Source organism: Salarias fasciatus, chromosome 19 (assembly GCF_902148845.1).
Source record: "Salarias fasciatus chromosome 19, fSalaFa1.1, whole genome shotgun sequence".
In the NCBI taxonomy this organism is placed as follows: Eukaryota; Metazoa; Chordata; class Actinopteri; order Blenniiformes; family Blenniidae; genus Salarias; species Salarias fasciatus.
In genome coordinates this window covers 12,662,309-12,686,768 of record NC_043763.1, presented here as the reverse complement: position 1 = coordinate 12,686,768, position 24,460 = coordinate 12,662,309, and the positions used below count along the sequence as shown (strand labels likewise).

The following is a 24,460-nucleotide window of genomic DNA, read 5'->3' as shown; positions in this document are numbered from 1 at the left end:
TCCTTCATCCACCCATCACTAAGTCCATCCCCATACAAACACACATCTGTACCAGCGACGTAGAGTTACCAATTATTTGTAAATGCATGTATTTTGACTGAGACAGAAAAGGAGAACATGCAAACTCAAGCCTGGATTCAATCTGTCCTAACCACTACACAACCATCAACCATGTCTTGACACAAGAGGGCGCTGTTGGTCTTTGGGCCCGCGTGTACTGCTCCAGAGTGAATTGAAAGTAGATTTATTACAGGCTGATATTATATTTATATTATATTATTATATTAGATTATTTTATGCTTCATATTGAGTTTTAACATGATAAATACTGTAAGCAGGAAATCCTCGGACGTAACATCTTTCTCATTAAAACCGTCTGCATATCTGTAAACTACTATAAAATACTCATTTATTGATGATGCTTTGTTTTGGATATGGCGTCCAGCATCAGTGTCTCTCATCCAGATTTAGTCTGATCTTCCACCAGTCTTCTTCCCAGCATGTGCAGCATCATCTTCTTTTGGTCAGGTTTAGTATCCACTGAGGTCAGCCACCTTTGGGAAAAATAAAAGCTGCAATTTTCACAATTTTAACCAAAATAATAATAATAATAATAATGAAATAAAACTGAGAAAATAAAATATCTGAAAGCTCAAAATGTATCAGAATGAATGATGTGATGATTTGATGAATAATGTAAAGTGAGCTGTGTTTTATATGAAGACCCTGGAGGCAGAGCAGAGGGATTCAAACTGTCCCGTCCAGGTTTATTTCACTATTTAACAATCAGCTCTCTCCATGTTATTCTTTACATACACTTTGCCAGTGAAAAGTGATTCTACAGTATCTGGTTTAATTAGAACATCCATAAGAAGGACAAAAAAAATCTGGCATCTTTTCCAGTGTTGGAATTTGTTTTAAAAAAATCCAAGCATCCCAAGTCATACCTACACGTGACATTTTTAACCAATCAAATCGTTTGGAATTCTGTGGAAAGTTCAGCGAATAATTCTGCTTACAGATGAAGGAGCAGCCCTCATATCACCTCCATCCACTTCCACGCGCTGCTGCGTCTCTGGCCCACCCTCCAAGATGGCCGCCACGCAGGCACGTCTGTCGACACGCAGCGGGGGTCTGCGTGGATCCATTCTCATCACTGCTCATTTCAAACCTCCAACTCATGCGCCAACTTCCGGCTGACAGTCAGGTTTAGTTCCTCTCTCTAACTTTGTGATCCGAGCACAGATGATGACTCTGCTTGTTCAGGGAGACGCGGTCCTTATCAGGGTTTATTCTTCAGTCACGTGACTGAACTGCTCCTTCAGAAAGTTGACAGCCTCATTAAAATAAAGCTGCGATGTTTCCGCGTTGTTTGTGGAAGTTTGGCGTCGCGGAAGGCGCGCCGTGCTTGTCAGCAACACACTGCGAATTTGTCCTCTTTTGATATTTAAAGTCTTTTAGCCAGACGGTTTTCTTAAGATCAACGCGGCTCTGTTGTGTTGTTTTTACGCACAAGACGCGCGTGTTGCGTCGCTGGATTGAAAATGTGCCATCTCAGGGCAAACGCCCTAAAAACCACACTTCAACTCACGTCTCAGCTCCTGTGGGTGAGTATATAAGCCTGTTTAACAAAACTTAAACGTTTCCACACTGTAAAAATATGCTGTCCATAGTGTGTCGCTTTTTGGTTGATTATTTAGTTAAAAGTTACATAAAAACAGCAGCGGGTAAAATAAGATTTTAAGAAATGGAATCAAATTGTTTATGACTGTGTTATGGATGTTGCAGTGACTCACGTGTCATATGACACAAGGAAGCCTCTATTAGGAAGTATAAAGATAACAGGATCACTATGGGTTGGATGAATCGGTGCATCTCAGAAAATCAGATCTATACAAAGTTTTCCCTTGAATTTCCCTTGAATTATTACTAACAGTTTCAGATTTTTGAATTCAGATTTGTAAAAAAAACCTTAACTATATAGATTTTATATTTGGATATAGAGGGTAATACTAAATGCATATTCTATGCAAATACATACAGTGATGGTTGAGAAAGTCTGTTTGGGAGACTGAACCATATACCGTATTTATTTTTGCAAAAATATATTAAGAAAAATACTACACATAGCCCTGCCCCATTGTTTCTTCATTTAATTGATTTTTTGATATGTGCCATCATCATAAATCACTTTGAGATTTGAAATCTTGTAATCTTTTAAGTCTGGAGTTTCTGTCTTTTATGCTACATCAGGGTTTTGGACCTTTTGGACCAAAATAGCCATTTTTGTGACTTTCTGCTATGTCAACTTGGTTTGGAGCCATAAAACACATTCAACCTTTAAAATGAGGTTAATGCAGCTCATGGGGTTTCATATATAGTTTTGATTCACATACAAAAAATATATATCTTAGGATACATTCATGAAGTTTTAACTACAGTTCAGAATAGTGAACCGTTTAATACATTTAACCAATTTTCATATCTGATTTTAACAGTGTTGCTCCTCTTTTTAAGCCTTTTCTGTTGACAATTTTGAACTGCAGCTGTTTTAGATATTTTACTTCCTTTTCAACAGTTTTGCATGTTTTTTTTTGAACCATGTTTAATTTTTTCTTTTAGAAATCTAGACATTTCCCGTTTTTTAAGCCGCTCTAACTTCCTTTTTTCCCCACTGCTTGTGGTTTTAGCTATTTTTCCACATATAAACCTGTACCTTGTACTCTGTACTTTGTACCTTACCATTTGAAACAAGATTGGCAAATCCTTTTGAATAGTACTGTGGTGTGTAACTATGATAAAGTGACTTAAAAGACTTTCTGTACCTTTGATTGGAGAAAACTGCATTTCCTCAAAATATGTATTTGTGCATGGGCTTGTCACTTGGCTTTACTGGCATTTTTTGATAGATTAGAGGTCAAAGAGAGAAGTAGCAGTGAACCGCCGCTCTGTGCCTGTATGCTGTTTGGAAACAAGTTTTATAGTATGATACATGTATTTGTTTACATAGAGTGTGGCACGAGTGGATTTTCCTACTTTTGGAAGAAAAAAATATCAAATTGTTTTGTTCTATTGTACCAGTGACCTTTTCTTTGACTGACTTACCAGGTGGTGGGGGTGGTGGTGGGAGTGAGTGGATTCTTCCTGTACAATAACTACAGACACACCAGCCTGCTTTTCTCTGAGAGTTACATCATTCTGCCTGCTGCCATCGTTCTCGCCAGTGCCGTGCTCTCATTGATCGCAGGGCTCTTAGGCACTTGGATAAGCATCCAAAGCACCTACTGTCAGCAGGGCTTGGTGAGTTTGTCAGTCCATTATGTCTGTAGGTCTCAATAATTTAATGCACTGTTTGTAATCATGTGTTTTCTCCTCCTCCAGTTTGTTTACCTGCTGGTTGTGATATTTTGTCTTCAAAGTACGGGTTTAGCGTTGGCTTATTTCCATTCAGTAAAGGTAAATAAGTAATAATAAGAGCCATGCTACTTTAATGCTATAATGAGATGTAGAATAATGTTCTCTTTTTAATTTTAGCTGGATTCAGATTTGGCTCCTGTCAGCGACGTATTTCAGAAATACAATGGGAGCAGTAAAGACCCTGCATCTGAAACTGTAGATGTTGCACAACATGAGGTGTGTGCACTCTTCCCAGTCTTCTTTATCTGGCTCATGTGTTCACAAATGATATTTGCACCTGGTTACAAAGTTTCAACTTTAAATCATCCAAAGTTTTCTTCAGCAGCACGGAATCAGTGTTAAATCATGCCAGTTTTTTTTTTTTTTTAATATGATATTCATAATTGAGGGGTTTTTGTTTTCATTTCTGCAGTTTGAGTGTTGTGGAGTGCACAATTACACTGACTGGCTGGAAACCCCCTGGTTTAATCAAAGTGGAGGGCTCTGGTTCCCTCGCAGCTGTTGCAACAGCACTTTTCCGTCTTGCAGTGGCTCTGTGGACCAGCCCTGGCTGCTCTACTCACAGGTAGAAGTGCATCTGATGAGAAAAGTTTCAGCAGGACTGTCTGATCTGATGTGGGTGTTTTAAAATTTCTTTTGCGATTTTTTTTTTTCTTGCAGGGCTGCCAGGAGAAGCTGCAGATGAAATTTCAGTTTTTTCTGAAATTCATCTTCTATGGGTCCCTAGTGGTTTTTCTTGTAGAGGTATGAGAGACGGCAATATTTTAAACTATTTACTTGATTTAAAATGCTCCCAAATGTAACAAATGAAAGATTGATATACCTGTAAGTACTTTATATACCAGTTGTTTTGCTAAGAATACTCGGGACGGGATGCTGCTGGTGGTGTGAATTGTTACATCACTCCGTGTTTTTCATTAGAATTTACCTGTAAACTTTCATTGTCTGTGTTGAGTAGTTTTATTAGGTTTCAGAATTTGAGTTGTTGAACCACATTCCTGCTCTTGTTTCCTTTTCTCTTGTCATGCAGGTCGTTTTGTTACTGTTGGTGGGGCAGATCATGAAGCAACCATCACCACAGTTTGGATATCGAGTGCTGGAAAATGACTAGAAATGCAGTCACAGATGAGAGAGTACAGTGCTCTTCACTAATGGAATACTCCATTGTACAATATCACGTGCACTAATGCACTCCTGTAAACTTCGGCTCATTTTTCAAAAAGTGGGGAGGCAGGCATGGACAGAAAATTCACATCTTTTTTTTTTTTTTCATGAGCTATTTATGATTGAGCCACCGCTGAACTGCTGGTTATCTAATCTGTCCAGCTTTTTTTTATTTTTTATAAATGCGCCTATTAAGGTTTTTACATTGTACTCATACATAGAACAGATTATATGGGAGGGGGATATATAGCTGTTTTTCTAGACCACCCATACTTCACTCTGTGGTATCTGCCTCTGGTGACATTTACAGTCTTTCATATGAATACTGAATATCAGTTTTTTTTGTCAATGTAACAAGTGCAAAGAAAATTGAAAGTGTAATCCAATCTGTTTATCATACATAAAATTCATTAAATGCACTTTAAAAAAGTAGGCAAAACGCAAACAGACACCTACCACTCAAAGTCAAGCATTCATTCTGTTATTGTGTCATTGCATTGGTCCCTTATAAAACATAATGCACATCAAATATGTCTGTTTGAAATCATGCTGAAATATTACTGTTTGTATTGTCATTTATTATGCTTTTATACACATTGTAGTGTATGAGTGTATGTAGTGTAAATGTTTTGATACCATACTTTTGGATAAAGTGAATTTTGACTTGCTCCATGCACAGCTTTCATCTTATTTTTAGCTTGGATAAGCAACAGTTTTCCTCCCGCCTTCAGTGAAAAAACGGGCTTACTGTTTGTAGCTACAAAACTCCATAGCCACAGTTCAATTGTACTGATGCAAATATGAAAAATGAAATTTACCTACATATCCATATACCACATCCCATCACTGCTGGAGGCAGCCATGTTGCTTTTTGCTGTCATGGGAACGCTATAACCAAGGAAATAGAGCCCCTCCAACTCTGAATAATGCAAGAAAACATCAAAATATTTTGCTGGTTTTTTTAATCAATATTTGTTTATTCGGCATTTCTGAACAGAGAGCGAGAGAGCTTTTTTTTTTTTCAATAAAGTGCGTCATGATTCTCCAGTTCCTGTCAGTTGAAAAAGCCTCTGCTGATCAATATCTGTAAACCGAGCGCGGTGTAGTGGAGAGAGAATGTGAGCCCCGCCGCTTCCGTGCATGTGGACCGCGCGCGGCCTTCGTGGAGGTCCGTCCTTGTGTACGGGTGGGCGTGGCCGTGCGCGTCACGTAGCTCCTTCTCTCCGTTTCTTCGCTGCGTCGAGGCCGACTTGGAGGGAAGCGAGCGTCGTCGGAAGGGACAAGAAACAAGAGGCGCGAGCAGAAAACCGCAACCCCACCCATCCCAAAAAAGCTGGTGAGATTTTAAAATGTTTGGTGTGTGTTCGTCTGAAGCCTTTTAGGCGTCAGTGCGTGTGTATTCAGACGCTTGAACGTCAGCGGAGTGACTGCCATGCTGCTTGTAGCGGCCCGCCTTAGCCGTTAGCCTCCGGCCTGTTAGCAGGCCGCCCGGGTTTCGGCGTGGGGACGGACACGCGCTGTTTTGACGCTCTCCAAAATAGGGACGCGGTGCTTAAGGTTAGCTAGCTGGTAAAGCACCGCCTCTTTTGCAGTTCAAGTAACGCAATATGGGCCATTACTCCTTTTGAAGCGTATTTTGACAACATTATATATTTGTTTGGTGGAGCCATGTTGGCCACATTTGTCCTTCTGAGCGTATCAGACTATTAGCATGCAGCTTGCTAATGCTAATCGGGCCTCTGCACGCTTCCAACACAGTGAATTCAACTTTGATTTGTTGTGATTTTATTCAGTTGCCGAAAAGATAACACACTGTCCAGACTGATTTTAAAAGATTGAGCTAAACATTTTATATCAGTGTGGATTATTTCACGATCATAGGTCACAGTGTGCACACCGGCTCACATGTGCCCTTCGCTTTGCAGCCATTCATTCAAATGGTGCGCGTTCAAGCCACTTATATCTTTATTGTATCCGGGAGATAGTGAAATATTTCCACATGCGCTTCGCTTTGAGTAAATGGTTTCGATTGTATATAGACGTAGTAACCCGTCACTTTATGTGTCATTACGAACCATGTTTTTCCTCACATGAATACATTTGTACACTTCAATTGATAAGTTATGACAGGATAGCACCCGTCTATGCTGTCATCACAACAGTTGAATACATATTGTTATTACGCTGCAGCGTAACATAGGAATTAACACCAGTAATGTTGGCATTTAACCAATACATTCTTGAAATCCCTGAGGGGGAACTCCATCTGCATCTTGATGATTGAAAAGTCCCCACCCCCTTTTTGCGTGTATATTTATTGTCAAGACGTCGTTGACGTTTGGATATAAAAATGATCTAAAATTTTTGTACCATTCATTTGTTAGATATTAATTTATTCATATCCAAGTAATATTGTGCCAAATTAATGCTGAACAATCTACATCATACTCGGTTAGGGGACCTCGTGGATGACCTTTAGTTCTTTCATCTGACCTTCACCATGATCACGTTATCCTGTGAAAGTTGCTGTGTACAATATTTTGAAGATCTAGTTATACCAGCAACATATATGGTTTCATTTTCATACTGCAAAATTAGGGCAAACCCTGCTTGAGCATTTATTTTAGGGATGAGGGGGAAGACTAATTGGTTGGCTATGCACTTCAAGCTCCAGTGTTCAAGAGTTGATGTAAACCGTCATGTTGCACAAAGCAAACTGAACTGCACAATTCGCATTTTGTATTTTATGCGATTCTCAGTAAAACTTGTACAATGATCATTGAAGCAACAGCATCTTTTTCAAGATAAGGTGTTAGTCCTCCTCACATTTTCCTGCTTTGCAGGACTCTGTGAATAATTTAGTGTTGTGCTGCATTCATGTTTTACCTTGTTTAAAAAAAAATGTGTGGAATTCGTCTATGTGGTTGTGGTCAGGTGTGCTTCTCCTTGATGTCATGCAGTGTGCAAGTGTGCTCGTCTTGTAGCTGTGACCTTACTTGATATGTCTTATCCTCATTCAGCCTCAGGAGCAGTGAAGTGTCTTCATGGCAGTTCGTCGAGGACACAATAAATACTTGAAAGTGAGTAGGAGATCTTGGCTACAGTCGGGAGCTATACTGCAGTATGTGTTTAGATGTGTTAGCAGTGTGATCAGATACATGAAGTGTGGGTGTGTGTGTTTTTTTTTATGCCTTGTTTGTCTTAAATGGTGGCAACTAGTGCATTAATGATGTCCATTTTAAGCTTCTCTACATACTTTAAAATGGGTAAAATCCTGATAAATTTACTGTTGCTATTGAAGTAATTCTAGGAACATGAGTAAAACATTAACATGTATGTCGAATTGCTTAACCCATATTTATGGGTGTAATGACAAGACTTTCATTCATCCTTGTAGATAGTGTATCTTACCCACCAGAATACACAATTCCAATCCTTCTCTGGCATGAATGGTCCTCTGTCAGTTTGACTGCTGGACTTGTTGCCTGAGCTCAATTCAGATGCCAGAAAGTGTGTCCAGTAAAACGCACCCTGTGAAACAGCAGAAGCAACGTTTTCAGTTAGTTGAAATCAAATCTTGTGGTTTTGACTTTTCTTTGCGTTGCTGCCTGAATTTATATCAAAGTCCTTGTTTGTCGCACTGCAGACTGACACATGACAGAGATGATCGGAGATGAAAGCATTGCTACCAGCTTCATCTTGCATTGTTGAAATTTCATGTCGGCTTAGTGAAAGTCGCCCCTTTCAGGCCAGTTTGCGGTTTAAATCCAGTCACACTCTTTGATAGTGGCCTTAGTGCCCAGATTTGTTTGTACACAAACTAAACAAAGCGTTAAGTTGATCTGCTGGAGGATAGTTCTGTGATTTTCATGATTTAGCTTCGCACAACAACCAGACGTGTTGTATTAATCAATTCGAATAGCGACTCTCCACACTGTGTTGACGCCTGTGCCCTTTAGTTGATTTAGTGGGGTTGTGTGAGGCGACGGGGAGGAGGTAAGGTCAGTGAAGCCTGCGGTTTGAATTATTGGAAGTCAATGAGACACAAAGTTCATATTTGAAATTTGGCTGCAGCAAGTTGGATTTAGAAGCACGGCATATAAATTAACCTCCGTTCTTTAGACTTACTGCCTTTTTTTAAGCGTAGAGTCTATTTTGAGGCTGCAGTGACTTTTACAGGTGCTTATATGAATTACATAAACTTCTCAAGTACAGATTTTTCCAACTTAACTGAACAATTGTACATTATCCTCATTTCTTGCATTTTTTTTCTTTGACTTACTCTACAAAATAAAAAAAACAAATCAATGTAAATGTAAACTCTGAACGGCTTGTGTGCACCCTTTATGTTTACCCCTCTTTGTCTTCTTTTCCACCCACCTGGCTGAGCTACAGGAGGTGTATGACATGTCAAACGGTTACGAAGACCACATGGGAGGGGACGAGGGGAAGGATATCAAGACCAACCTGATAGTGAACTACCTGCCTCAGAGCATGACGCAGGATGAGCTGCGGAGCCTCTTCAGCAGCATCGGAGAGGTGGAGTCAGCCAAGCTGATACGAGACAAAGTCGCAGGTACGCTAAGACCCCTGACAGTCCAGATCGACATTTAAACAATGGACATTAAAAAAAAGAAAAGAAAAAAAAAACAGTTTTGTGAAAACATCTGAATGTGTCAGTGGTGGCTCAGCTTCATGACTGTTTATTTGGAATTTCACTCATTTTCAGATGACCTCTCTCTCACTGACATTTTCCAAATTATTTTCTGGCCCCTTTTCATCTCCTCAGTGATTCGAGAATCCAGTTTCTGTAGAGAAGCTGTCCAAAACGAATCTCTGCCTGAGTTAGGTCGCAGTGTGCTGAAATTGTCCACCATAGACTTGTTTTCTTTATTCCCGCGAATTCGGCCGCTGTTTAACTGCAGACAGTTTCTTTGTTTCACTTTAGCATGCAATGTTTAGATTTGCTTTTGTTTTGATATTTATTTGTTTGCAGATTTTTTTGAACTATAAAAACGTTTTTTTGTTTTATTTTATTGTTTTCCTTTTTTTTTTTTCTCTAGGCCACAGTTTAGGGTACGGATTTGTTAACTATCTTAACCCTAGTGATGCAGACAGAGCTATCAGTACACTGAATGGACTAAGGCTACAGTCCAAAACTATCAAGGTAACGTGCAATAAGGTGTTCTACAATTCTCAAAGAAAAGATGTCATGTAACTCTGGTGTGGCTCTTGTGCTCCCCGTTAACTAGCTAGGACATGTCAGCCCGAGGAAATGCTTTTACTGCCCCCTTACTTCCATATCTGACATGTCTGATTTTCAGTTAAATTTATTTCTCTCATTCTATCAGATTCTTAAAAAGTACCGTTTTAATCAGTTTAATTCTTTCCTTGCTGTGATATTTTTTCCCCCCCATTTTTATTCTATTCATTTCTGCTAAAAAGGTAATGTTTAAAATCACTCGTGTAACAGTTGGCTTATCAGAAGATTTTATTTTTTGTTTTACTGAGTCCAAATATTTTCATTTTAATTGACCACAAAATCTTTTAGTTGAATTAGTTGAATGTAATTTGCTACATATCTGATCTACTGGCCACTGTAATTTATCTATTTATGTTTAAGATATTCCTTTTACTTCTGACAGTGTTTAAATTAATATATTTTTTTTCTTCTTCCTTCATTCACGTCAGAGTTTTAATCAGGATTTGTTATTTCCCACTGTCAGGTTTCATATGCACGGCCCAGCTCAGATACAATAAAAGATGCCAACCTGTATATCAGCGGCCTCCCCAAGTCCATGACCCAGAAGGATGTGGAGGACATGTTTTCACGTTACGGACGCATCATAAATTCTCGCGTACTTGTTGACCAGGCGTCAGGTACGACAGGTGAATAACATTTTTGCTTTCTACAAAAATAATTAATAATAATTTCATTTAAAAAAGCCAGGAGAACACAGTTGTGTTCTTTTCCAAACTGGTCATGCACTCAGCAGCTGCCCCCTCCAATCCAGGTTCATCCCGCGGCGTAGCTTTTATCAGGTTCGACAAGCGAGCCGAGGCCGAGGAGGCGGTCAAGAACCTGAACGGCCAGAAGCCGCCGGGCGCCGCCGAGCCGATCACGGTGAAGTTCGCCGCCAATCCAAACCAGGCGAAGAACACGCAGCTCATCTCTCAGCTGTACCACAACCAGTCCCGGCGCTTCGGCGGGCCCTTACACCACCAGGCACAGCGCTTCAGGTGAGAGCGTTAAAAAAAAAAACAACAACACATTTTACCTTTTAACTAATCTAACAAAAGCTAGTCCTTCATTGATTGTTGCAGCAACTATACAGAACATGTTTTCCCATTCCCAGGTTTTCTCCCATGGGTGTGGACCACATGGGCGGGATGGGCGGCGTCGGCGTCCCGGGGAACAACACGTCCGGCTGGTGCATCTTCATCTACAACCTGGGCCAGGACGCAGACGAGAGCATCCTGTGGCAGATGTTCGGCCCCTTCGGCGCCGTCACCAACGTCAAGGTCATCCGAGACTTCAACACCAACAAGTGCAAAGGCTTCGGCTTCGTCACCATGACCAACTACGAGGAGGCGGCCATGGCCATCGCCAGCCTGAACGGCTACCGGCTCGGAGACAAGATCCTGCAAGTGTCCTTTAAGACCAGCAAGGGCCACAAGTAGAGCAGGAGAGAGACAATCCGGCGCGCTAGACGAGAGCAGGAAGCAGCCTGTGCCAGACTCCTGTTGCAGAAAGCTGAAGTGTTAGGTTTTCCCAAGTCTGGCACATCATTTTGGGTTTTGATGTATTCAGAGTTAAGCAAGAACTTTTTTCTTCTGCACCTTTGTACTTGTCTAAAAGAGTGTCTAGGTTTTTTTTCTTCTTCTTCTTCTTGTTCTTCTTCTTCTTCTTTCATTGTTAAACTCCTGCGTGGGGCCCGAGAACATTCAGTTGGAATTTTTTTTTTTTTTTTTTTTTGGAAGTGAATGAAGAGGGTAAAATCTCAAATTATCTCCCCCGGGATAACCGTTTTGACAATGATGTAACAAATGAAATACTGTCTATATGTTTTGCATGTTAACTGGGTTCTCGATTAAAAAAAAAACTAGTCTCTTGCGGTGCACTGAGAAATTCCCAACAAAAGAAGTGAAAAAAAAAAACAAAAAAACATTGCCATTACACTGGCTAATTTAAAGTGGTAAAGGAGGATATTTTTCCTACGCCAGTTATTTGTATTGGTTCAGAAAAAGCAGTGCTCTGTCTGATCTGGTCATTAGTAGTAATAGAGGCCTTAAATGATCATCCGGTCGACAGAGCTTCCAAAACCACTCGCTGTTTCAAGTCGGTCTGAGAGCAAAGCACTTTGAACATATATTGGTTTAGGTCGCCAAGAATATCGAGTCTTTTTGATGTTAATCTATGACGTCTGCTCAGCTTCAAACAAGGCTGAACAGACGGGAGGGAAGTGGTGTTTGTTTTCCCTGCTGGAAGTGTCTTTTTTTTTTTTTTTTTAATTTTAATGGACATTTTGGGAGAGAAAATAAAAGCCCCTGTCAATGAGGAAGGAATTCAGATGGACCAAAGTCAGGGAGAGATTTCAGTCGTAACCCAGGAGGAGTTTCTGGACATGTTTTCACAGGTTGAATTCACTTTTCTTTTTCTTTTTGAAGAGGTACTAAGTTTATATCAGACTAACTGACAGCGGCATCGTTTTGGCAGTTTGCCATCTGTTTTTTCTTTTTTTTTCCGTTTTCTTTTTTGTTTTTCTTTTCTTTGTAGAGGCTTAAAATTTCATTTGTATCAGGATAAGTTACAAACTTGTTTTTAAGGAGTGCTTATCTCAGATTTGGAGAGAACTTTAATGGCCTTTGTTATTGATTTAAGTTTAGTTTTGCTTTATTTTCTTTTGCTTTGTTTCTCCTTTATTTTGTTTTGGTTGTTTCACTTTAAACAAGAAACCATTAAATTTTGTTTTGTTTTGCCGAAAGTTTTGTTTGGTTTGTTTCTTTTTTTTAATTCTTTCTTTTTTTAGGTTTATGTTCTCTCTCTTTTTTTTTTAATTTTATTCTTCTGATTAGGAGATCTGCAGCGCTGACTGAAAGACGTGAAATTAAACAAGAAACGGCGTCACTGGAGGCTTTTACATTTTACAAAACATTTGAAATAGATCGTTTTCTTTATGGACCAATGTGAGATGAGGTTAGAATTACTTTAGCGTACTGGCACTTGAAGGGAAATTTGTGTCCAGTCGACGGTTATTCTCTGGTTGAGGACTTTCAAAACCACAGAGGAGCAACAGAATTGTGCAACCAGTTGCTTTTGATTATCTGTTTTCAGCTTTTTAATGCAATCTTTTAAGAAGCCAAATTTGTTGTGTACCGGTGGCTATTTTTTTTCTAAAGTGAGGATAAGTATCCGCTGCTCACTCTGACCTGAACCACTGTCCTCCTCCCCTCTTTTACTGACTTCATTTTGTCTTGTTGCGTGCTAACTTCTCATTTAATGGGGGAATTCGGTTCAGTGCGTCTTGATTTTGACGTCTGAGGATGAAAGTCGGAGCGTTGGCACTGCTGTTGTCTCGACACCATCGGAAATGAGGTCATATTTAATTTTCCCTTGACCAATACTAAACCTTGCATGTCTTTTAAATTGTGAAGCCCGTCTTTTAAGACTTTCCCACCAGCGCGAGCTTCAGTCTTAAAGATGCATTTTAGTGTTTCCATGTGTTATTTTTTTTTTTGTTTTTGTTTCACAGTCTGTAACGTTGTGCAATATTTCCTGCTCCGCTCGAAGCAGGCGATAGAGATCAGTTCTAGTGTGGGGCTGTCATCCGTTTTGATATATTTGATTTTTCTACTGACACGTTACTGCTTAGTTTCTCTCAGCAGTCTGGTAGAAGTTGCATGAAAGATGCAAGTTAGATTTTAGGGGCAGTCGAGACAAGCTGCATTCCGCCTTAATTTATAAGTGGGAGGTTTTACATTGCGTGTATTTTTCATCAGAGGAGGCGAGGTTATTTATTTGATGGTGTATGCAGTCATACTTGATTCTCACTGAAAGTGTTTTTTTTTTTTTTTTTGAGTTGTTTTTCTTGGTTTTGAGCACTAAGTTAAGTCCACTATTTGTCTTCTAACATTGGATCATTTCAATAAAAACATGACATTTCAGAGTTGAAAACATTAAAGGTGTCTACAGAAGCCTCTTGTGGATGTGCTGGAACTGATTTATTCACGTCATGCAGGATCCTCGCGAGGATGTTCGGCCGGCATTTTTGACGGGTTTCTAGTTTATTACTCATCAGTCAGCCAACACATAACTCCAGGAGTCGGCGCTTTCGTGGTCTTGGTTAAAGAGGGATTGGAGGTTCATTCCTCAGATGTTTAAATCTGTCAATACCTCCTGAAGCCACACGAGGGAGACAAATCACACTAGCAGCTCCCACTGGTTTCATTAAGTTACCTTTATATTAATCACAATATAAGCAAAATATACAAAGAGCTAGAAGTGCTTCTGCCTGTTCTGTTTTAAGAAAGGACTCACAGGACTTCAATGTCAAAGGTCTTTATTAGAAAACAAAACGCAAAATTAAAAGTATGTATAAAAACAATATTGATGTGATTTCTGTGTGCAAAGTTTATGTCAACATACTTAATATCTACCCAGAGCTTGTCTAACATAGAGGAAGCATGTATGATTGTTTTTACTAGTTTGCTGTCAGTTTCTGTTAATAATTCAAGTCTTTCAAGTTCTCAGCATCATTGTAAAGACTGAGGTCACGTTAAGGCAAATTAAAACCTTGACTGAAGTCAGACCTGGTACCAAACCTGATGAGGACAGGACTACGGTGAATCTGACAGTCGCTGTGGACTTAAAAACACTAACATTTCTGCATGTGGAATACAGTCTGTTGAATATTGAGGTTACATGTGATTTTTTTTTTTTTCTTTCTGCATTTTCTCCTGACATCCAGTCAAACGTGAGTCGAGACAGGGTGCACAATATCAAGTATTAAAGGTTTCTCTTCATGGCACAGGCAAAATACACTTAAGCCGCTCAACCGTGACACCACAAAGTACTCGTGCTTTGGTCTCACTTAGGCCAGAAACGACACTTGACTTTCACTGGACTTCCGGAGCTTCAGGTTGTGCCTTTTGGAGGTGAATCTCTGTGATGTAGAAGGCAAAGTCGTCCATCCCGTGAAAAAAAAAACAAAAAAACTCTCAGACTTGGCAGAGGTTGTAGCAGGGCACGGGTTTCTCCAGCACGTTGTCTCCGTCCACCTCGAAAACGTAATCGCAGCGGTGTGCGATCAGTGGGGCGTCGGACATGGCCACGCTCTGATTGCCGTAGGAGATTACTGTGTCTCTCTGCGGGGGGGGGGGGAAATCCGACGAGTCAGATTACAGAAGAAACCCAAGGTTGACTCTTATTTTTTTAATGCATAATAAATAACATAATTGAAAAACTTTCAATTTTTTGTGGTAGTCCATGGGCCTAATTGTTGGCTCCCAGTTTTCCCAAACGTGTCTTTTATAGTTGTGTTATATTCGATGTTGTAGATTCCTGCTTACCCGTTTGTTGATGTTTTTGTTATCGGGGTCAATAGTAGCCTCTGCAGCTGCCGCAGCGGCGGCCCGGTCGAAGTCCTTCTTACACAGATGAGCCATGATCCCAGCAGCCAAGGCGTCACCAAGAACATTGATCATCGTCCTGAACCGATCGCTGTGGAAGAAATTCAGTTTCATTAAAAAAAAAAAGTCCCCCCATGTGTTTCGTTGTGTGATTGTCTTTTCGTGGGACTCACAGGACCCAGTCGATGGCAACGATCAGGGAGATGTCGGCAGGCGGTAACCCCACAGAGGTCAGGACGATGACCATGGTGACCAGGCCGGCCTGAGGAATCCCGGCCGCCCCGATGCTGGCGGCGGTGGCCGTGATGCTGGTGAGAGAGGAGGAGGAGAGGGTCAGCCGAGCTGATTCTCATCTCAGAGAGCAGATCGGCGCGTCGTAAGGCTGCGGCTGTCACTCCCACCTGATGGTGACCAGCTGCCCAAAGTCCAGATCGTACTCGTTGACCTGTGCGATGAAGATGGCGGCCACGGCCTCGTACAGCGCCGTCCCGTCCATGTTGATGGTGGCTCCGACCGGCAGCACGAACCGCGCGATCTGCCGGTCCACGCCGCAGTTCTCCAGGAGACACTTCATGGTGATTGGCAGCGTGGCCGAGCTGCGGGGGGACAGGGCGGGAGGTCAGCATCAATCTGCTTTTTTTTTTTTTTTTTTTTTTTTTGCGTGTCGCGAAAGTGCGTGAGTGAGATCCCCGTACCTGGAAGACGTGGCCAGCGCGATGACGAGCGCCTGCAGCAGCCCTCGGATGTAGGAGAAGGGGTTTTTGCGGGTGAAGATGAAGTAGAAGAGGGGCAGCAGGATGAGGCCGTGCACGAACAGGCCGGACAGCACGGTGATGAAGTACATGCCCAGCTTCTCCCCCAGGTGAGCCGGGTCGTGCATGTCCAGGATCTTTCCCGCCACCAGGAACACAATTCCGAAGGGGAAGTACCTGCATGAGGGGGAGGAAGGAAACGGAAGGAATTTAGACTTCCTCAGTTTACGATGTATGGTGATTGTATAAGCCTGTGATCCGCTAACTCAATGCGAACATTCTGTGTTTGAAGAAGTTGTCTGCTCTGACCTCGAGCCCATCTAACACCTTTGGGATTAATGGCGATGCCGACTGCGCGGCAGAGTTCACGGCCCAGCGCCAGCAGCTGACCTCTCTAATGCTCTTGTGGCTGAATGGGAGTAAATCCCTCCTCCTGAAGGGGCGGCTATCGCAGCAGACTCGTTCTCCATGGCTTTGAAATCACACTTAGATTGTAATGAACAGGTTTCAGTTCTTTTGAACCTTTCCCATTTAAGCCTTCTTTACCTTAGAAATGAATGACGTGCTTTTATCATCTCCTGACACTAATCTGGCTCAATTCACACAGATGTAATCCAGGAGCAGACTCATTAGCTCAAGCGGGGAGCCTTAAGGACAGTTCAGACGACACCAGTGACTCCTCCGAGGGTTATTTTTACTTTTAATCTGGCTCTGCCGTAGTCTGCCTTTTTTTAGACGCATGTTCGTGACATGAGGGTGTACTCTTTGAAAGCATGTGTGTGTGTGTGTGTGTGTGTGTGTGTGTGAGAGAGAGAGAGAGTACAGGCTTACCACATTGCAGCGTTGATGATCTTCATGACGCACTCATTGATGCACTGGCACACGTTCACCAGCGGCGCTCCACGTTCTCCCATCTTCCCCAGCAGCAGACCTGAGAACAGACGGAGCTGAACTTAAGTCTCCGGATCCTTTGTTCGTCTTTCACCCCATGAACGGCCGAGCAGAACATTGAAATATATGTAGTAAAACCTTAGTATTGGTGCATTTAGTAGTTTTTTTTCCTCTCTGTAGTGAAAATTATCAGGAAATTAGTTGCAATTCTATTGTTTTTGCAGTCTTCTCCCTCACACATCTAAGTTCACTGATTTTCTCATTCGTTTCACTTCTTTCTTGCTTTTTTATTTGAGCCTCTTTTTGGGGTGGATTTCTGCATGCATGTCCAATAACATTCAACATTCATAGACAATTCTGCTTGACTGATTTCATCTGAGAGCAGCATTTTAGAGAGGGTAAACAACAAAACAAACAGCACAGAAACACTCAATATTTAAATCAATCATATCATTGTAAAAGGAGTTTCTAATGTAAAGCATATTTAAATGCAAGAGGGTTGGAAATGCTTTCATATTTAGATTTTTTTTTTTTTTTTTTTTTTGCTGAATGATGTGTCTGTACTTTAAGTAGAGCATCTTTACAGAGAAGTTTGAGTGAGATGCTGGGACCAATCACACGTGCAGAGCAGTTTATCACACAGAGGAAAACTACAATTTATAGTCACCAATTCATTTGAAATACACTTTTGGACATCAGACCCAAAAATCTGCAGATGCATGAAGGGAGAAGAACATGCAAACTCCACACAAGGCCTAAACTTAAGCTCACTGCATCACTGTGTGGCCCTGAAATACAGTCATTTTCAACATAAATCTGAACAAAAAAAAAGATTAGTAGTGGGGAAAAGATGTATCAAGAGATCTGTGTGTTATAAAAGTGAATATTGGAATCTGAAAAGAAGAGGGATTCAGTTTTGTCAAGATCGTCTTACCCATGGTGGCTGAGAAGATGACAATCCCCAGGACGTTCATGCCTTTACTCGTGCTGGGAACGATTCTGTACTTGATGTCGGGCGCGGGGGTGATCTCCAGGAAGACCGGGTGGCCCAGACGAGGGTTGTGGTAGTCGGGCATGACGTACACATAGTTGGCCTGAGACTCTTTACCGTCGTTGTTCTGAACGATCGGCACTAAATCTGTCCGGTACTGGAAGCGAACAGAAGCATCACACGTTTCTGTTATTGTGTGACTCACAGAGGATGCTGTAAATGTTAGCCGATTTATTATGTGTACTCACCTGCTGAAATGTTGCCTCAATTAAATTGGACGGAATCATGTTTCTGTAATGAGGAAAAGATTTCATCAAATTCAGAACACGCAGTCCAAATAGCCTACTGCATTTTTATAGCATTTGCATTAATTTCTGCTTTAACACAGTGTTTATATATATATATATATATATATATATATATATATATATATATATATATATATATATATATATATATATATATATATATATGTATATGTATATATATATATATATATATTTCACCGTTGTTCAGTGCTGCTATTGATTTTGTACAATGTCTGAAATGTGGAATAAATGTGCTGCTCCTCAAGTCTGTGCTGTTGTCTCATGGCTTTTTTTTTTTTCCTTGTCATATTGACGTCTTTGCAGGGGTCAAGGAGATAAGGGCACATCAGGAATCCCCTCCAGAGACTGTATTTATACAGCATGCGTCAGTGACACAGCCAGGGAGCTTGTCAAACACGTAAGAGGACTGAAATGCACACCTCAACGCAGCTCTCCAATTAACTCGGGTTTAAGAGGAAGGTATTAGCAGATCTCGGACATGAATGGCCCTGCAGTAAGCCTGAGCACACACACACACACACACACACACACACACACACACACACAGCAAAGAGTGGACTCGGCCTCACACCGTGTATCGCTGCAGCACAACGACCTTCTGAGAAAGTTCAGGCTTAAAAGATCACAATTAAGAATCTCACTATTCTTAGCCAAACTGCTGCGTTGTAGTGACGCTGCAACAAACCCCAGGAGGATTTCCTTCCATATTTTACTCCCAGTACTGAAAAAAATCCACTGCTGACACCAAGTTTATTGGTAGAATTTAAAATTTTCTTCTTGAGCTGAAAATGAATACGTCTATATGATATAGTTTAAATGTAGATTTTGCTTCCAGTTACACTGAATATTGAATTTACACTTTTGTGAAGTGTCAGCTATGCATGTCATTGCAATTGTTTTCTTGTGAGAGCTTTCACGTCAGCCCCCGGGGTCACGCTGATCCTCGGAGATCCTCGGAGATTTTGTGCTTAGGTAGCTTCCTGGTTCTCTGGACGGGGAAATCCTAAGGTCTAAACTGGATCTGTACTGGCTTTAATTGGTCTGTGCTGGTTTTTCCCAGATTTTAAAGGGTGTTATGCGCCAGATCTGGATCCTTGAAAGTGCAACACTAACAAGATGGAAGGGGTGAAGTCTGTAATTTCTTGAAAAGATAATCTGCGCCATTCATATGAAGAAAAAAATTCTTTCGTAATTTCCAAGAAGACGGAACATCTAAAAGAGAAACTAGTAAATAGGATATAATAGCACAGCTCTTTGTATAAACAACTGAACTGTTATGCTGATCGGTACAGATGTATGTGGTGCCAATAAGAATTAAACAGTTTATGGATTTGTTGATGCATTTGAACAAAAAATAAATAAAATAAAACAAAATAATTGACAACATATTTAGAGGTTTTCTGAATCTTCAACATTAAGTTGATATTTTGGCTACAATTTATTATACTTTGGTGGCATTTAGTGAGATTCAGGGATTTGTTTTTTTTCCAGGTTGAATTATACTTAAAAAGACTGATTTTGTGCAATTATCAGGTAAAAGGATTTTACTCGTTTTAAACACTCCTGCTGCCTCAATGTGTTTTCAGTTGCTGACATAAACATTAGGTTGAGGTATGAGGAGCAGGGAAGGCTTGTAAAACATGCAGGACGGCGGCCCTCGACGACCGGCGTTGGACACCCCCGTAGTGCATGAGTCAGTGACTGAACTGACTTTATGAGGGAGGATGCGTTCTGTGTGAACATTAACCTGATGAGATCCAGCAGGGCGTCGGCGGAGGTCATGACAGGCCCCGAGCTGGCATGGTGGCCGTCTTTGTCCGTGCCCGTCCCCGGGTGAATGATGAGCACCAGCACGATGCCGACGATGACGGCGATGAAGGTCGTCCACAGGTAGTAGGTGATGGTCAGGACTCCCAGCCGACCGCTGGCCTTGGTGTCCATGGCCGACAGGCCAGACATCAGACTGGGTGTGAAAGTGGGGGGGGGGGGGGGGTTTCGTTAATCCTGAACTGTAACATCAGTTTCATTTCATTCCATTTCTTTTTCAGTTTACAGAAGTATAAAGTACAATTAAGTCTGAAGGAGCAGGTTGTGATGTTTCAGTACAGGTTAGCTGAAACAAACACGTGTCTCGGAATATATTTAAATTGGCAATCTCAGCTTATTCTCTGTGTGCATCATTAATAATCTGCTAAATGCAGAACTGAGAAACCACAGATCTCTCAGTTGTGCAGAAAAATCGCCCTCCGTATATTGTGTTAGACAAAAATAACTGAGCTTGTTCCCCTCCCGTGATCCTTGCCTGGAAGTGATGAGTGGCAGAATCAACATCTTCAACATCCTCATCAGGAGTTCTCCAGGAAACGAAAAGTAAATCTTGGCCTGTAAGGAAGAGAAATATCACAGATGAATAAACTTGCGAGGCTGTTAAGTGTTGACGCTCAACATCCTGCACCTGAACACAAAACAGACAACACTGACAATCTGGAATTCAGCTGCATCTGACTAAGAGAAGAGTAAGTGAAATGTGTTTTGCAAATAGATTTTCCATTCATATCTTAAAATGCACATTTCTTTGAAGAAATCCGTTTAGCTAACAGTTTGTTTACATTTTATTTTAGCTCAAAAAAGCTTTTTAAATCACTAATTTTAATGTCTCGAACCTTGAAGTATATAAATGTAACAGTTAACCAAACACGGCTGCTTTTCTTGTGATAGGACACCAAATATTAAGGCTAAGTGAAAGAGGTCACTGCTTCTAATTTTGCATTGTTGTAACTAATTCAAAAGTAATCCATGTTGATCTTTGGTTTTATTTCACTGGCTTGTTGTTGTTGCCCAGCAGGGGAGGTTGCATCCATTCATGATCCTGCTGCAAAGCACCATGGTCCATTTAGAGCATCTTACATCACAGTGGCTTAAAGCCACCAGCATGAAACATTTGTACAGATATTTTCACTTCTTGCTTTCATTAACTGCAAAAGAAAAAACACTATCGAAAGAAGTCCATCCTTTAAAAAGTACTACAACAACGTTGTTAACATGTCGACCCCCTAAGGTCAAAGTTCAAAAAACTAAGATCAGCAGTTTGCTAATATTCTGTGGATTCAATCCATGGTAAATCGTTGCGATATGAGTATTTCTTGTTGTACGAACATCTATGTTTTATTTTACTTTTGCTGGTTTTCACTTGTGACATACTTTTCTGCTTAAGTCTGCAGTGAGCTCTCATCCTTACATAACTGAGTCCATCAGTTCAGGCGGTGCACATCAAGATCAAACAGCAGGACACCTGTTACATCTTAATGAGTTTGTTTTCATTGGTTTCCTGACATGTTGTGTTTGTCCGGTGTCGGATAAATCTGGCAGGTTCAGAGAAAGTTGCTTTGTGTCTGTTTGTTTTTTTTTTTGCGTCCATACCTGCGTGGAGAGGTTGAATGACCGAAGGAAAAATCCAACCACGCAGCCAGTCACCACGGCGAAGACCGAGAGCGTCAGCAGCCCGTTCCTCTTGCAGTAGTCCTTCACGTACTCCCTGATTTTCAGCGAAACCAAAGATTTGATCGGTTTCTTCAGCGTCTCCATCCTGACTGGCGTGGACCGTATCCGAGAAGAGCCCCCCCCGACCCCCTGAGAGACCACAGGTATCCGGATCCCTGGATGGATGAGGATGGATCGGTGTGTTCCCACAAGAGCCGAGACGGAGGACGGCTTGGAAAACTGCTCAAATGTGGGTCCTGTCCGACACTGAGGAGCTCAGCCAGTCTGAGAGAGGAAGTACTGCCCAAGGTATTCTGGGAAAAGAGACGACTAAAGGGATTATCTCTTTCCCATGTTAATCAAAGCTCCTTCACAGCTACACAGGCTTATTCAAGAGACAAAAGGCAAGACCTCAGCGCTGATTAGCTTCTCCACTCATGTCTCATTATGAGTTATTAGCTTCCACCTCCAAGTCAGCCCATTCATTAAACGTTTACACACAAGCTGACCTCTGTGGCTTCGGCTCAGCTGTTAGGGGTCACAGCAACGCTGACCTTTACTAATATGTGTTCAATAGTCCACACCACAAACGTAATCTGATCAATGTAAGTTAGGACTGCTACTAAAACGCAGCTAATTTTTTACTCAGAAGGACTTATTTTGATTTCCTTCATGTTGAACTTCCCTGGAAAGATTATGGGTTCAAAGGGCAAAGTTTGAGACACCGGCGTGAGGCCCTGTAGTTCAGGAGTTCATCCTCTGGCACTTGGCTGGCCTTGAAGGACACCGTGACGTCCGGCCGCGTCATCCATTCAGGGACGAGGTTTTAACATCAAGACGCGTCCTTCTAGTTGGTGAATATTGTCTGCCTGGACCAGAGAATCAGCCTGAAACTAACCAGTAGGAGACGGCGGGAAGTGGATTTCTGCAGACTGTTGTGAAGAACGTGTTTTTAATCAGCCTTGGAAGAGAATTCAGATCTCTATCTCACTAACATACTAAACTTTGATTTTGAAGTCAAACTGCATCTTTTTAACATAAAGTTCTTAAAAAAGAAATATTTGAGAAAAAATGTTAGATATCAGTATCAAATACAGTTCTTAACATAAATAGCTGTTGTTGTCTCAGCTGTCGACCCTCCCGCGTGTTGTTTGCATGCTTCGTTAATTCCGTATTCTGTGTTTACTGACGTCTGCCGACATCACACGCCTGACCCAGGACACTGTCTGAAGATGACTCTTTCCTGGACTGTTTGCCGACGTCACCTGCTGGCAATCCAATAACACTAAGTCCTCTGCTGGAACAACGGACGCACCAAGAACAATGAATGACTCAAAATTCTTTGAAATGTAAGGTTTTACTCCGACTTAAAAATGTAAATCACAACAATACCCATATTTAAATAAGCTTTCATATTTACTTAAACTATTAATTGAAAATTTAAGCAACGTCACTCACCAGTCACTCTTTTTTTCTCGCTTGAATCAAGGTCAAACTTCTAATCCCACATTATTTTGGTTTTAGTTTAGTTTTCTATGTTTTAATGATAGTCACTTTAAAATCAAAGTCACAGACATTTTTTTAGATTTTTTTTCTGAAATCGTAACAGATGTATATCAACCGGTGAAGACGATACAGTTCTATATTGTGCGAATGTCATGGAGATCGACACCTTGAGGATCCAGGCTTTGTAAACCAGACATCAGAAGAGTGAAGAACTCTGGTATGATCATATGAAGTGCAAAAGGCAGAGAGGTTGAGGAGTTTCAAATTAGTTGGTGTCCACTTCTGAGCTACGTTAACTTGGACCACAAACATCTCCTGTCAGCAGAAGGTCCAGCAGAGGGTGTCCTCACTAGTGGGGCTGAATCGAGCTCGTCTGACTCATCCCTGGTCTTTCATTTCACTCAGCCTTTTAAAGAGCCTCCTGATCAAATGCTGCACTGTGTGGTTTTCCACATTAGAGAGCAAGAAGAGCCTTCAGTTAGATCATGCGAGAGTCCATATTTAACAGGAGCACTATGTTTTTATTTAACTTTTTTTTGTGTTTATTGACCAACAGTGAGTTGATAGATGGACTGTCTGAAATTAGACCTTCTGATTTGAAACATTAAAGAGACACTGCATAAAGCGTCACGTCCCTCACTTCAGCGTCCTTGTAGGGGTGCTGTGTGGTTTTGTGTTTTGTTTTTCAGGTGGGCGGAGCTGGAGAGGCTGTGTGGGACCAGCTCATCAGCGGGATGATTTTCAGCTGCTTTGGTCCCTGCCACTATATAAGTGGCGTCCAGGCTGGAAGTCAGCGCTGGATCGTAACATCTACTCTTGTGTGTCAGATGTGCTTAGTACTTAATAATGTTTCCTGTTCCTGCGTTAATTTTGCCTCTGTTATACACTGGAAAGCAGTGTGGAGCCACTTAATTCGTTCTGGTGGTCCAAACTGGCTTAAATAGCTTAAACCTGGTACTTCCTACAAAAACACTTCTGTGGGCTTTGATACAGCTTGCATGGTTAATGTTCTTGTAGTGACAAGGCAAATATAGCAGCATGCTTTTGTTTTTGTTTTTGTTTTGTTTTTTGTGGAGTTTGCATGTTCTCCCTGCATGGAGATCTTGTGTCTTCCCACAATCCAAAAACATGCATAGGGATGCTGTGCTGAACTCATAGGACTTTCAAACATCTCAGTTCACCAGAGGTTGAGCTGATTAGGCGAAGCCTCCTCTTTATGGAGGTCAATTGGCTAATTGTGAGGTTGATTGGTGACTCTGGGTTCTCCATATGGGGTGAGTTTGAACGTGAGTGGTTGACTG

At 41.3% G+C, this 24,460-nt stretch overlaps 3 protein-coding genes across 6 annotated transcripts; 2 read left to right on the top strand and 1 right to left on the bottom strand.

Moving 5' to 3' along the window:
• Window positions 1–1,074: 1,074 nt before the first annotated feature.
• tspan37 (tetraspanin 37) lies at window positions 1,075–5,249 on the top strand. Its single transcript, XM_030116797.1, has 7 exons — window positions 1,075–1,607; window positions 3,109–3,300; window positions 3,382–3,456; window positions 3,535–3,633; window positions 3,830–3,982; window positions 4,078–4,161; window positions 4,448–5,249. Exons 1-7 carry the CDS (start codon window positions 1,545–1,547, stop codon window positions 4,526–4,528), a joined length of 747 nt encoding a protein of 248 aa, XP_029972657.1. The 5' UTR covers window positions 1,075–1,544; the 3' UTR covers window positions 4,529–5,249.
• Window positions 5,250–5,735: 486 nt separating this feature from the next.
• elavl1a (ELAV like RNA binding protein 1a) lies at window positions 5,736–13,734 on the top strand. Of its 4 annotated transcripts, none has more exons than XM_030116796.1 (7): window positions 5,736–5,917; window positions 7,602–7,661; window positions 8,977–9,157; window positions 9,645–9,748; window positions 10,308–10,461; window positions 10,596–10,821; window positions 10,938–13,734. In XM_030116796.1, exons 2-7 carry the CDS (start codon window positions 7,626–7,628, stop codon window positions 11,260–11,262), a joined length of 1,026 nt encoding a protein of 341 aa, XP_029972656.1. In that variant the 5' UTR covers window positions 5,736–5,917; window positions 7,602–7,625; the 3' UTR covers window positions 11,263–13,734. The 4 variants fall into 4 exon arrangements, with proteins under 4 accessions (XP_029972656.1, XP_029972654.1, XP_029972655.1 ...); XM_030116794.1 differs by having other exon boundaries at window positions 5,738–5,917; window positions 8,965–9,157; XM_030116795.1 differs by having other exon boundaries at window positions 5,746–5,917; window positions 10,308–10,470.
• Window positions 13,735–14,761: 1,027 nt separating this feature from the next.
• On the bottom strand, window positions 14,762–21,758 carry slc1a8b (solute carrier family 1 member 8b). The gene is made up of 11 exons (XM_030116621.1): window positions 21,594–21,758; window positions 20,476–20,555; window positions 19,921–20,136; window positions 18,093–18,135; window positions 17,788–18,001; window positions 16,794–16,893; window positions 15,906–16,139; window positions 15,612–15,806; window positions 15,384–15,518; window positions 15,151–15,301; window positions 14,762–14,946 (listed from the first exon to the last, which is right to left on the bottom strand). The coding sequence occupies exons 1-11, from the start codon at window positions 21,756–21,758 to the stop codon at window positions 14,800–14,802; spliced, it is 1,680 nt and encodes a 559-aa protein (XP_029972481.1). The 3' UTR covers window positions 14,762–14,799.
• Window positions 21,759–24,460: the final 2,702 nt, after the last annotated feature.